Raw genomic sequence first — 14,858 nt, 5'->3', positions numbered from 1 at the left:
TTATGATAGGACAATATTGAGCACTAGTTTTATTTTAAGAAGCATCTTACAACATTTTATAACATTACTTATGTGTAGTCAACCCCAGGGTTTGAATAAGACCAACATATGCCTATTCTTTCGTTGGATTTGTGCATTTAAACACAACATTTTGAGTCAATCAGAATCTAAAGGGTTAAATCCTGCTCCTGAGCGTCACTTCTTTCAGTCCACAGTGATGGTGCTGAAATCAGAGGGCGGACATTATGGCTGTTTGGTCGTTATAGGTAAATGACTGCCCTCTCTGGTTGACATGGGTATTTTAAAAATAGATTCTGTAAAAACAAAACAGAAACTCACACCTGTCTCCTCATTTCAGTCTCTGGTCATGTTTGAACATGCTCAGCCTTGTGGTCATCCTCTGTGTTTTTAGTATCTTTGTGAGTATTTTGTTATCTCACAGTGGTATGTGTCTGTAGTACCAGAGCACACAGCCGAGCCATTTCTGAAGTGTAAGATAACAGAGTGCTTCACACAAGCACTCTTTTCTTTTTCAGTGCTCTGAGTCCATGAACCACATTTACCTCAGTAGCTGATGTCACTGTGCTTGTGTTTGTAGTGAAATAGCCCTGTATAATGCTGTTTTTACAAACACAAGTGTCAACAAGAGATTGTACTGCTCCCTCTTGTAGCCTTCAGCAGCTCACATACAGTTGACTTTAAACATCCAAATCCCTCCTCTTAACCTGCTTGTAATCATGTACCTTTTCTGTACAGTATCTATTGTGAGGTAATAAACAAGTCTTACAGCTCAGTCAGCTGTAGCATATTTGTTTCTCCAGTGTACTGCTGCAGCTCTCTGTCCCGCCCATTAGCTGCTGCTAGCAACTTAACATGCCGTCACTCCTTTAGCTCGCTCCTGCTGCTGAGGAGCTATCAGCTCAGCCCATAGGAACACACAGAGAGCAGCCTGGTGCTGAAAGGCTGGAGTGCTGAATAAAGCTCCGTCACACAGGAGAGGCTGTTAACTCCTTCACTGCTGAAAGCTGCAACCATCAAGGGAGAATAATCTGTTCACTTCCTGGTTTCATAGACACAATGAGCCAAAATCCAATGTGTTGGGTATATTTGAATCATGTGAATCTTTGTCTGTCTTTTGTTTCAGGAATCACCCTCATAAGGACCGGTGTCCCTTCTTACTGTAGCAACTGCAGGACCAGAATCCGGTGCTAGCTGAGCAGAGGAAATCTGATGTAAGATGCTCTCTTCAACTGTTACAAATCAGACTTTTTACAATATCATTTGTTTTCCATGGTGGAATATCATGTCAAACTGCTGTGAGATTCGTATTAACTATGCATCTGTCTAAATAGTATGAAAATATATCAGTCTGAAAGGAACTGGGAGAATCAGTTACTAATTATTATAAAGCGTTAATTTGCTTTCTTCTATGAATCTGATAAATACAATTGTCAAGGATTTGGAATCATCATTAGAATACTATTGTAAACTGTGATCAAAACATTCTTATCTCCCAAAAAAAGACAAACTTCCTTCAAACACAAAATCCACAGTTAATAACAAAGCAACTGAATAAAGAACTGATAAACAGTACGTCCACACCGGCGTGCATTGAAGCTTGCCGGTGGGCGTGTCTGTCGCGCGACCAACAACCAATCACATTAATCTCCCGCCCCGGACACACAAGCACGCGGTTTGATTGGCTAGAGCTTGTACTGGCATATGATTTAATTGGCTGGCCCTTCCGTCGACGCTTGGAAAGTTGAACTTTTCTCAACTTTTGAAGCGAGCAACGCGACGGAACCACAATGCAGTTTGGCAAAACGTAACCCCATTCAAAGTGAATGGGAAGCGTCTCCGTTGAAGCATGCGACGCTGCCGTGTGGACGGGCCTTAACAGCTCGTGTAAAAAATGTATAGGATGGCTCTTAAATATGATGCTTTATGTCCCATAAACAACAAAAAGCCTTCTTTTGATGACTGTGGCTGTAGCATCCTAAAACCATCAGTAATAGTAAACTGTGATGTTTTTTCTCCCATATTCTCCACAGACATCCACATCTGCACGCAGTGACCTCAACATCTGCAGCGCGGGAGCATCATGATGGAAGAGGAGATCCTTGAGGACCGGGCTAAGCTGAAACAGGGCCTGGTCAAAGTGCTCCAGTGTGTGGCCACCATCTCCTCAGCAGCAGCTGTGGTCAACCCCATTTTTGGCGTGGCAGGTTCCCTGATCCGGGTGGTGCTGCACCACGTCGACGACGAGGACATCCGCACCCTGAAGCGTGAGTTTGGCTCGGTCAACCGAGCGCTGGACGAGCTCTCTCAGATGAACCGCAACACGCTGGTTCAGATCAAGAAAGAAACGCTGGACGGCCAGTACTGCCGCGTGGAGGAGAACCTGAAGAACCAGTTCAGGAAGTTCATGGAGATGGTGGAGGCGCGGCCGGAGCACTGCGAACGCAAGAAGGGCGACTTCGAAGACAGCTATTCCAATGACCTGGGAGACCAGAACCTGCACACGCTGTACGACGGCGTGGTGGGCAAACCCAAGCTCTTCAGCAGACCCATCCTGGAGGTGTACCTGAAGCACTCGCAGGGCGACCGCCGCACCATGGAGCGCCTCTGCACACGCCTCACATATCTGTTCTGCATCGGCCTCATCGCCCTCATGGGATACGCCGCCGTCATCGGAGACGACGAGGAGGGCCTGACCGAGGAGTGGGCCGAGAAGATGGAGCACGTGCAAGAAAAGATGCAGGAGGCGCTTCGCAGGTGCAAATGAAGAAGAGGGAGCTGCTTTTCCTTCATATTCAGGACTCGCATGTCCACATTCCCTCTGTAACTCCGTCCTCTTAGCTTTTTCTCTCCCAGTAAGCACTTTTCATAACATCTCTGTTCACTGCTTGATAGCCCAGTGATAAAAAGCAGCAACATGCCTCATTCTTTCCTCCAAACGTTGCTCTTTGAGCCACAGGCATGTATGTTCTGTCCAAGGTAAAGAACTCTAAATTATGTCACTACATTTGCTCTATAAAAAAGTGATGTGATGAATTCAGAAAGCACTACAGTGGTTTGAATTGATTGAGAACACTAAGACAAATAGGACATGGGAGCATTATCATTAATCATAAATCTACTCTGAAAGCAATGTAGTGACATAACAGGCTTTATATCACGCAAGATATCACAGACATCTGTAACTCAGTCTTTAACATAAATGTATTTAGATCCAGTTTGTGATATTGCAAAGCGTCCCCCGTATTATGCACTTTCTTTTGTATTACACTACAAGTTGGTTGGCATTGACAACGAGCTGGCCATGCAAGTTTAAAGAGGAACAGGAAACAAGCTTCAGTGCAATGTTACTCCACTAGAGGGCCTCGTGAGATCCTCCAAGCTATAAGGCTACATCATCTTTATGCAGATGTCGAACAACTCAACAGGTTGAGCTATCAATCAAGTTATAACAGAAAGAGCAAACAAACCAAAACATGGAACAAATATCAAAGTTTCCAGAGCTATGAATGTACCAGATAAGAAATCATATAATCATTATCACGCACTATAAATGATTTAATTAACTAAACATGTGCCGAGTTCTACACACAATGCATGCCGTCACTCCGTCATTGATTTATATTCATAAACAGATCATTTACTTTCTAAATGTGCTATTTAAGGAAAGTGTAATATAACTGGATGAATCCTTCCACTCTTTAATTATCCATAACGTGCAAGAGGTGCACCAAGTAGGGTTTTAATATATAGATGCAATTATAAATTGGTTATTTTTTGCTGTAGAGCCGAATAGACCCTATAAGATTGAATATCCATTATTTGAGGCATTTTATATTTTATACAAAAGTTAAAAGTAATTTTCTTTTATTTAATTCCTCATCTGACCAACGTGCCTAAATATGCAAGTTTTGTATTATTTAGTTTTTTTTAATCTTAATCATTTAACTATCAGTGTGCAACACTATGTTCGGAATGGTTTATACACTACAGTGCATAATGTCAAAGTCGTGGTTAAAGTCCTTTTTGTAAGTGTTTGTCTATTTTCTTTGTTTGTTTTAGCAACGGGTGTTATCAATAGTACCAGGTGGGTCAACTAAACATGTGAAACATAATAACTGATGATCATCATGTCCTTACTTCCCCTACGTTTTTCATACTTTACACATTTCTAGTCCTTTTTACTCTCATCCCCTCAACACATAACACCTAAGTGGTTTATCGTTCTGTGGCTTTGCGCCAACTCTCTTATTGTTACAACAGATTCAGTTTACGCTATACGTGAACACAGTCAGAATGCTGTCGATATGGAGGAATATTATGAGAACCTCAAGGCTTTTTTGAAATGCCATGTGAATATGTTGCCTTTTTTTTGTTATGAATCTTTGATGGTTGTATATGTACCACTATAAATAAAAGTGAGTGAATATTACTGATATGGAGTTGTCAATCATTTAAGACCTGACCTCAACCCCATCCCATCCTGGGATTAACTGAAACGCCGGCTGAGAGTCAAATATTATACATCATTTTTGGATGGCCATTTGTATTTAGTCATATAGTATATTTAACTAAATGTAATTCCAATGAATTGCTCAAAAACATCAAAAAGGACCAAAGATATGTTACAAGTATGGGTAGGAAAAAAAGTATTTTATAGCTATTGTGTACAGAATTTCCTCGTTTTTTAATAGAAAATGTAATGAAATATAAACATTAAATATCTGCCTTTTTTCGTCAGAAATGTACACACCCCCTAACAAGTATAAACCTCTACGACTAAAAAAGCGTTAATCTAAAATAGTACTCTCCACTGACAAGAAAACACATAATGGAGAAAACCCAAACAGTGAAATTAAAATAGAGGATATTGTATTTAAATGCCAAACAATTGTTATAAACCTACAAAACTAGGTTTTTGGGGTAATTTGTTTTAGTTTAATTCGCTTTCATTGAAACGTGTTTTCCTCTCAATGTAAACATTTTAAGGATCTTGTATATTATACTATTTGCCCAAATTCTAGTGTCGTTGGTTTCTGGAAAATCAGAAACCTTCATTAATATTAAGTGTATATCATTTTAGATACAATTTCTACTTGTAAATGTCCCCTCTGTTGGACGAATAAAGGTATTCTGAATCTGATGTCTAAGAAGGGAGGTTAAAGTGCAGTTTGCTGATGTGCACACAAGAGGGCGTGAGTACTTCGCTTGCTCCACCATTACACCTGTTTCCACAGAACTCCCCGAGGGCCCTAGAGACTGAAGCATCACACCTGCGTCTCAGAACTGACAAGCTATTAAAGCCTACGTCCTTCTTAAGGTCCACACTATAATACAATCAGAACTATTTGATGAGGAGGCTCAAAGGGGGGACTAAGCCTTTGCTTCAGGTGAAGTAATACATGGCCTATAGGATAATGCCCCTGGAATGGCCCTCATCTTTTTCCAGCTGAACAGGTTTGACTAACAGCTTAGAGTTGGGGAACCGAAACGAGACAATGTGCATTGCAGGCGTTGGAAATGCAGATGAATGAGAAACAAAGATTTAAGGTGCTTACCTGCCCCACAGACTGAGTGATGAGTGTCTCTGAAGCCATCAGAGCACGTCGTCTACCATGTGATGGAGCTCAGTTTTCGCTCCCTGACACGAGCTCGTTTCGGATAATCCATTTCTATTTGAAGAAAACAATTGTTTATTATTTAAAAAATCAAGAGTAAAGTGTAGCGCATGATTCTAAAAGACACCATCATTGATGACGTGAGTCTCCTCGTGGTTTGGAGGAGAAACGATTTGCGTAATGATTTTTCTTTTTAAGGGAGGTTCAGATAAGGCTCTCACAGGGTGCGTCGTGTGCGCGCAGATGAGGGTATGTGAGGTTTTATGTAGGCCAATCCTCATAAAGTCCTTTGACTAATACATACAAATGCTCACATCGTTTTTAACTTCGATTTGAATTTAACATGATCGATTACATTAGTGAACATTATTGACCCTGACATAATATATGTATTGTATTCCAAATCTGGGTGGAGAGGTGGCACACATCTGTAGTTATAAATAAACACTGTGTGGTTGAAACATCCCTGCACATTAACATTTATATTAATATGATATAACATATTCTGAATTCAAACTTGTATTTCACGCCACAGCTCTGTGAGCACATCCATGTATTATTTTAGATGCAGTCATTGTAATGATAAAACAAATAAATACATCAAATCACCGTATTTTAACACTGAAAAGACAAAAATAACAATAGTTTCTCGATGTCTTACCTCAAGTTGGGCTCCTTTCTACGTGGATGGAACAACAGCTAAGGCACATAATGGGAATGAGACATTTGCACCAAAAGCGCAAGAGACCTTAGGCAAAATCCGTCGACATTTTTTTGGAAATGATGAAAAGCAAAACATATTTATTTCTGATGTTGAGAGGAGACATGATCCTCCTTTCGTGCTGACATGGAGACTGAGAGGAAAATGGAACCGACCACATATTTCACCTCTTGCAGTTTGCGCCTGTCTCTCTCTCTCCTTTTCTCTCTCAACGTCTCCTCTCTCTCTCTCCATTCTCTCTCTCCTTTGCAGATATTCAGTGCGCATTTCGTCTTCCTCTCTGGATCCTGTTTTTGGACCCCTATTCAGCTCCACAGTGGATGAGAGAACCGTGGGAATTTTTTCAGACTTGAAGAAAAAAAACCCGACTTATTTGCAGCTGTTGTTGCTCATCAGGCGTGAAGGAGCAGCAGAGCCGTTTCGTTCAGGTACAGAACAACGCTCTTATTATAGGAATGTGATGAATGTCCTTATCTTCCATCTAAGGGGTAAATATGCTCTAAGGTGTGCCCGATCTGCTCAGGGGATTTGTGCGTAAAAAGACCTGCAGTTGCGCATTTCTTTGGGTGCGCATGACAGTTAAACAGGGTGCCGTTTGGACACATAACAAACCTTTTTTACAATTTTCTTTGTAATGCACACTTTTTTTTAACCAACTAAAGGATTTCCAGTGGTCGTTATTTGTTACTCTTAAATATAACATAAGAGAGATATGGTGTTGTTTTTAAACGAATGAACGCAATTGATGATCATCTGTTGAGGAGTTGGGTGACGCAGCATCTGGAGTTCATCCTCAGACAAACATCTGCACAGAGAGGAGGTCATTTATGGATGTCAGGTAGCATGGAGGATGAAAGGGGATTCAAACTATGGTTTGGCCTTGCTCTACTCTGAAATGAGACACACGCAGACAAGGGCATGTATGTCATTTTCTGATCCAGGCCCCCCATTTTGTTTATATGACATCATTACCTGCAATCTTCTGGGTGGGGAGGTTTAGAATATGAATCTCCTTGTCACAACTGACAGGGTCAAGGCAAAGATATGTTTATGCTTGAAATCTTCTCCATTTGAGGCAGACATTATTCACCTTCATATTTATCTCCCAAAGGAACAAAAACAGATATTTTTGACAACTTTGAGTAAACATATTCCATGGCTGCGTTAATGTCTATTTTATTGTTATTTGCCAATTGTTTGAAATGTCCAAAAATAGTCAAAGATCATCAAATAAGACAAAGAAAAACAGTTAATCCTTTCATTAGAGGAGCAGCAAGCACTGTTGACAAATTGACTAATTATTTCAGCTCTGAAGTAATGGAATAATTGTTCACCAATGTATTTTATAACTTTTGTAATAAAGAGGAAAGCTTCTTCATACTACCGTGTGCTTTAAGGGAAATTATCTCCAGAGGAAAATGAGATCAAGAGTCTTTGAAAATCATTTAACTTCTCTTCTATTTGGTATTTACTTTTAGTAAGTTGCTCTGTTACACAATTATAGTGTTGTTTATTTGGCCATCATATTTGAACTTTGCTTTCTTTTGGTGAAAAAGAGGCTAGAAGAGGTACAGCTACAGTAGCAGTTATTAGATAAAAAACAATCTGAGGTTTTTAAAGGGAAAACACTTCTTGCATTTAACTGCTCACAAAAAAAACTGTCTTTTATTCATGAATAAACAGAACAAGACTCAAATGTTATCACATCCTTCTTCTATGTTTGACACCAGATGTTGTTCCTTCTGTGTCTCAGACCATGAGCAGTCCACTTGAGAGGGCTGTAGCCCAGAAAAAGGAGGCCATCGAGGCGGTGATGGACATGTTTGAGAAGGGGTCCGAGGTGTTGGCCAGCGCTGTGGGCGAGCTCTTCCCGCTCTGTGAGGCCGCTGCTCCCGTCCTCCGCCTGGCCTTAGACAATGTCCTCAGCAAAGAGGTCTTCTACGTCAAGGAGCAGTTCCTTGCGGTGAGGAACAAGCTTGACGTGCTCTCCACACAACTGGAAGACATCGACTGCGAGATCAAGAAGGGGAGACTGGATTCCCAGTACTTCTCTGTGGAGGAGAACATTAGGAACCAGTTTCGGAAGTATATGGACATCTTGGAGGCAAAACCGCAGTTCAGGGAGGTGAAGACCAGACTGTTTGTGGAGCACTTTGTCAAAACCGGAGGAGAGAAGAACCTGTTTGTGCTGTATGATGCTCTGATGGGGACAAACAGCTTTGGAGAGTCCGTTTTAGAGTTAGTGGAAAGGTACGTTGTTATATTTGATCCTGTTTTTCATTAATTGTAGTTCTTTGGTTCTCCTATGTCTTTGTCAACAACACTGCAGGTTTCTCTGGTTGGAGCACTATATGACATACATAGTTCTTTTGTTTTCCAGGTATGTAGCGAGGAACCGTCGTCTCCTGGAAGATTTCTGTGTCCGGATGAAGGAGCTCTTCTGTCTGGGCCTGATTGCTCTGCTGGGCCACTGTGCCTTAACCCAGCGCCAAGATGAAGAAGATGACAAAATCCAAGAGTGGAGCAGCAAAATTGAAGAAGTAGAGTCCAAGATGAAGACCACCATCGAGTCGTGCATCGCTGCTTTCCCAGAGCAAGCAAAACTAGATGCCAAACAACTCCTGCAAGAAAAGGAAGGCGATAATCTGCAAGATACAACTCAGCAGCTTCTGGAGTTCTTGGTGAAGAAGTATGATTGGGTTAGCTGGTCGGTGCGGCTCATCAACCACTCAGGAAGCACCTACCGGAACTGGAGAGCAGGGGAGCATTTCCACCACGTGGCGGGGAAGAACTGGTTCGAGGTGCTGCAGGTGAACAACATCAACCTGGTGGTGTCGTACAGCACCAAACCACAGCCGGTGCCTCAGGGCTGCATCCAGCAGGCGATGGAGGGCCAGGGGAAGAAGGGGAACGCCCCGGCCGTGGTGGAGGTGTTGGAAAAGCAGCTGTGTGGGTTTGTTGTTCACGCCGTCAGTCGCCACAAGGAGTCTGCAGCTGCGTGGAGCTTTCCGGAAGACTGTCACTACTGGGAGAGACACAAGAATGTGGCAGTGTGTGTGCACTCAGAGTGAAGCAGACAGGTGTAAAGATGTATGGTTATACAGATGATTATTATGGCAAAACATATATAGGTAGATATGTTTGGGGGGAAAAGCAATTATGTTGCCAATTAAATTAAACTTATTTGTGTGTATAGCGGGGAGACAAACTTAAAAATCATTTAAGATTTGAGTATTTACATACACAACATTCTGTATTATAAGTGTATTGTTAACAGAATATCAATATTTAATTTTTGAAATATCACAGTTATCGATACATATACAGTATATTGCATTAAGACACCCCTACTTGATACTGTCATAAATACAATTGTATTGACCAGGTGTACACATACATACCTTTCTCTTTGGAACTTTTATAGATGTCAATAATTTCCCCTTTATTCAGTTGTATCTGACTGTTGACTGAATTTTGAGCACCACATATCCTTATGTTTCCAAACACTCATAAGAATGATTCCCATCAGATCAATGCAGTGTGTTGATTTTAAATTGGGTAAAACATGCACTGGTTCCCTATCAGAAACAATTTCATTTAATCACAAAAGCAATTTCATTAGCTTTTTGGGTTGCGTCAACTCTTTATACAGTAGATATTTAAAATAAATACATTTTATGTTAATTTATTTTATATTGTAGCTGTTTGAATATGAACTGCTTGCATGTTTGAGCTGTGTTACTTTGTATCAATCTGTAAATTATTAGTCACTAACCACTTAAATAATAATGGAGAGTGTCTATGCTTTTACCTCAGCTGCATACGGTAATAATCCAGTCTCCCATGAGAAATGGCTCCTGCACCTACAGCTTTAAAGGGATGGTTTTGCTGAGGCTGCATCTACAGAGCTGTGCTCCCATTTTGTCTCTGCTGAGCAAGCTGGCCTACATAACTCTGAAAGAGGGCGGGGGGGCGGAGTTTACTTTTTCAGGCGTGAAAAACAAGAGGCTTGGAGTTTGGCACCGGAGAATCCACAATGTGCCTTGTGTTTTAAACACATTCAAACCCCTCCAACCAAAACAACCAGACCTCACTGGTTACCAATGCTGTGCCTCAGGTTGTGCAAGGGATAAGAAGTGATTTCCTCTGCAAGATTCTCCATTTGTGCTTTTCATTTTTGTAACATTTGGTGTTAAATTATAAATGATTTGTTGTTTTCAATCCTCTGCCAAATGTGGATGTTTTTTATGATTTATTTTGTACTAACAACTCACATCTTTTGATTATTTCATCAAACCACTGTGACTTTTGTCAGTGACTTAATTGTGCACCAAAGGATTTTCTCAGAAAAGAGAAATCTATCACAACAAAGTATTTATTAATATAAAAATGTCATGTATTATTACTTACTACCACATCAGCTTCATTATTTAAACGACATTATGTCAATAAAATCAGCGCATGATCAATGTTTACCATTATCTTTCTCTGCCATATGTCAAGTAATGACCAAACGCATAATAAATGAATGTGTAAACACGTATAATCTAATAAATGCCTCTTATTTCTTGTACAGATGTGATTTACGCGGCACTGTTAGTGGCTGTGGCCAGTAAAATGAGGAAGTGCACCCTCAGCAACAGGCACTCCGACTAATTTAATTGATATTTACACTCAAGTCAGCATTTCCTGACCGCAGCTCTGGTTTGATAGTCTATGAATAACCTTTGGCGGAGCTAATATCCTGCAGACGAGCAGCAAAGTGCTGGGCTTAGCAGGATGGTATCTGTCACAATGCCTGGTGTAGGTGCAGGGCCAGTAGAGACGGCCATCATTTCATATCTCTGTGGATCTGGAGGGTCTCTAGCTGCTTGTGAATCCAGCCTGTCAAAATCCATCAAGTGCTATCTGTAATACACAGCACAGTGCAGGAGGAAGTGTGTCGGCTCATCTGAGAGGTTTCTATGTCTGCAGTGGAAATCAGCTGCTAGTGGGAACTGGGAAGACAAGGGTGTTGTGGATAGGAAAGACACATTTCATTTCAATTCAAGATGATCAGTTAGATTTTTGACTGGTAGACTATGTAATTCAATCTGATTATAAGCATTCCTAAATATTGGTAATGTTATATTCTTTCTTAAATTGTATACAAACGAAATGAAGTAAAACACAACAAATTGCCAAAAATTCAAACCCCTCGTACAATGGTCAATTCTTTGTTTTTTCAAAGATTTCACAAGGGGACAATTTCAAACTCAAGCTGGAAAACCTTCCAGAAATTATATATCATTTGTTGTTATTGGTCTCCAGCATTGTTATAAACAAATAGGCGAACTGTATTAAAGTGGTACGAGTTAAACATTGTTGTAAACATCCTGAAAAAAATAACTCTTGACACCTGACAAGAGTTTTACTCATCATTATTTAATCCAAATCAAATATGCTGGAGTACAAAACCAAAACAAAGCAAAATGCGTCACTGTCTAAATACTCGTGGAGTGTAACACACAGCATTGCACCTGCTACCTTGTTGGCACAAAGCCTTTTTATAATTAGAAATCCCAGACAGGTGACTAACATCCACCTTTGATTTAACAGTACTTTAAACCTACGCTTAAAAACTGAAAAACTGGAGCAGACAGACGGATGAGTGTGCCAGACAGCGACGACTCAAACACAACAGAACCAGTCCCAGAGCACAGACCACTGACATGTTGCAACACAACGCAACAAACAAAACTCTCTATTGCCATGACAATAAGCCGGTTCACCTCTCTATTTACAATTTATTTGAATAAAACGCACACTAATCTCTTCATTTTGTTTCTTTCAATCCAACGTGGAGGGTATATTTGGATGCATATTACCACATTACCACAAAAAGTGATAAATATGTCCAAGCTTTGTCTCCTGTGTAGAGCAGCCTGTTCTGTAAGCCACTGGATTCATTAGTGGTTGTGTGGGCTTTGCCTAGGTAACAACTATTGATCCAAGAGGCTCTTCCCCTGCATAAAAGGCTTTGGCTGTGGTAGCCCGTCAATCCTGACTGTCATTAAGGGAAGACTAAAGCATCCGTTTACTGACAAGATCGACTGCATCCATCTCGCGCTGCAGGAGCCAGAGTTAGATTGTTTTGTGGTTGAGGGAAGGTTAAAGAAAGCTTTTCTAAATAAAAGGGAGATCTGGTGAGGGACTGGTAACAGGGGTGGTTTGCATACAGAGGGCGCTATCAACATGCAGATCTAAAAGCCATTATGTTTGAAATATTGCTGTGGGCCTTGTTGGTAAGCATTGAGTATTTGATGATGAGCATGAGTACTTCTGCCTGGATCAGTAATTAGTATATAAAAGTCTGCATTGCCTTGGGTTGTTTAAAGTGTTGAAGTTTAAAGGATTACCTCTCCTTTAAGGCTTCAATACACGGTTAAAAAGTAAAGTGATTGCAGTGTAACACGAAACTGCTGAGCTTTACGATTTACCGAAAAACGTACAAGGAAGCAGGTACAGGTGTTTCCCTTTTATCTGCAGGGACTTTCTTTCTTTTAAAGAAGGAAATATGGCACAAAAAGAAAAAGCCTTCATGGTGTAATTCTGGAAATAATATACCGATTACGTCTCTGCCAGAGAAAAAAGTACTTTCAGTTCACAAAACCTTTTTCCAATATGTCTAAACGCTTTAATTTCCATCAAGCGGAATCTCCCCATCTCCAAGAGGCGATAGAAAGCCAATATCAATATTTCATAAACAAATGAAACCCTGGATGGAGGCTAGCATCAGAGTGGCCCTGGAGGGGAGAGCCGATCAATGATAGGATAGCTCTGTCCGCCTGTCTGCCAATCCACAGGCCCATGCAGGATAATGCTATTACCCATCAGTCGGAGTGGACCATCGACCAGCCTGCTACTCTTTGAGCCCACTAATCCAATAAAAAGCATTAAAACATTTGTTCAGTGACACACTCGCTGCAAGTCTGAGCCCAGGAATCAGGAATGACGATCCTGCCTGACAACAGACTGCAGCAGAGGTTCCCTAACTTTAAAGACCCCTTAAAAGATACCTGGGACCCCCTCATGTATGGCATTGAAATATTTAAATGTAGGAACTGAGAATATATGAGTGAGCACAATTAATAATCTCTTCACAATTACTCAGAAATGCAGGACCGAAAAGTAGAAAAGGTGTCTACTCCCTGAACAGTCCTCCCACGGTGTTGTGCTGCACTTTCCTGTAAAACCACATATTGTCTAAAAACAAGTATGATATTCAAATTTAAAAGAGTAGAAGTAGCATACTATTGAAACACCCAAGTAAAGTACAAGTACCCCCAAATTGAAGTTAGGTTCAGTTCTTCAGTAAAAGTATTTGTTTACTTCCCCTCTTGTTCTATCAACTACTATCCACTACTAACTTTGTGCATTTTAGTCAGGCATAATACAGTCAAATCATACAATAAAAGTAGTTTAAAGCTGACATTATCTCAATGAAAATCAGATGTGGTCTAACAGTTTTGAAATAATAACAAAACGTAGAAGAAAGTAGCTGTGCTTTCTGAATTGTTTGAATGATTGTTTTACCTTTTTATGCAACCAGGTGTTTCCATGGTCAGACAAGGACACTTTACAGAGTGGTTTCTTGCTACTTCAACCATGACACAGCTCAGTCCTTGTTCATTGCGTTTTACAGACAGTGTAATTTTTTTTTTTAAAACACTCTTTTATACAAAACAAAATGGCTGAATGTTTGTCAATTATACAATCAGAACTGGTTTTAGAAGGTCAGCCTCTAAAGGAAGCAGCACCCCCAAAGACATTTCAAAATAAAAGCACCCCCAAAAAAATTCCACTAACATTTAAGTACCACACAGTTGCAATATACGATATAAGAAATAAGGAATGTTTGCATTTAAAGCTTAATTATATATTAAAAACCGGTAGAAGATGGAAGCCTTTTTCAGAAAAGGTGACATGATTTCAGGGGCCTCCCAGAGGAATTCATTTGTATTTTTGTACGACAGAATGTTTTATGTAATAAAAAAAGAGCTTTAAAGGGCATGTTACAGAATAAGCACGTTTTAATATTGCTTATTTTGATAATTTCCCAGGTTGAAAATATTATACTTATTCGATTGTACTCTTCCTGTTACATGAAGTTCTCACATGGAGTACTTTTACCATCAAGTTTTGCATGGGTTGTCCCAGTGGGAATACAGTTTTAAATCAGCACCACCTTTACCAGCTGCAACACTAAACTTTGGCTTTCACATAATATAAATAATTATTATGAAACTGGCCATTCTGCATAATGACTCATTTTACTTTTGGTGCTTCAAAATGGAAACTATTTTGTGCTTACTTTACTGTAGATTTTAAACTGGTATACACTTTAAAAGTGAGTGAAAGACTTGACATGTAGCAGAATATGTTGTATTGCTACTTTTAATATCTACGTTTTTGGTGTAACTTGCATGTAGGGCCTTCATGTGTCTGAATACATTACAATA

General features: G+C 40.2%; 2 protein-coding genes across 3 annotated transcripts; both read left to right on the top strand.

Annotated features, from left to right (window-relative positions):
- The first annotated feature begins 1,144 nt into the window (after positions 1 to 1,144).
- rpz (rapunzel) lies at positions 1,145 to 4,450 on the top strand. The gene is made up of 2 exons (XM_079693917.1): positions 1,145 to 1,232; positions 2,052 to 4,450. The coding sequence occupies exon 2, from the start codon at positions 2,102 to 2,104 to the stop codon at positions 2,783 to 2,785; it is 684 nt and encodes a 227-aa protein (XP_079550043.1). The 5' UTR covers positions 1,145 to 1,232; positions 2,052 to 2,101; the 3' UTR covers positions 2,786 to 4,450.
- Positions 4,451 to 6,606: 2,156 nt separating this feature from the next.
- rpz6 (rapunzel 6) lies at positions 6,607 to 10,158 on the top strand. 2 transcript variants are annotated; one of them, XM_079693914.1, is made up of 3 exons: positions 6,607 to 6,785; positions 8,111 to 8,607; positions 8,738 to 10,158. In XM_079693914.1, exons 2-3 carry the CDS (start codon positions 8,114 to 8,116, stop codon positions 9,426 to 9,428), a joined length of 1,185 nt encoding a protein of 394 aa, XP_079550040.1. In that variant the 5' UTR covers positions 6,607 to 6,785; positions 8,111 to 8,113; the 3' UTR covers positions 9,429 to 10,158. The 2 variants fall into 2 exon arrangements, with proteins under 2 accessions (XP_079550040.1, XP_079550039.1); XM_079693913.1 differs by lacking the exon at positions 6,607 to 6,785 and having other exon boundaries at positions 7,507 to 8,607.
- Positions 10,159 to 14,858: the final 4,700 nt, after the last annotated feature.

The sequence above is a fragment of the Notothenia rossii genome, assembly GCF_949606895.1.
Source record: "Notothenia rossii genome assembly, chromosome: 7".
Taxonomy (NCBI): domain Eukaryota; kingdom Metazoa; phylum Chordata; class Actinopteri; order Perciformes; family Nototheniidae; genus Notothenia; species Notothenia rossii.
This window is presented reverse-complemented; position numbering and strand designations above follow the sequence as displayed.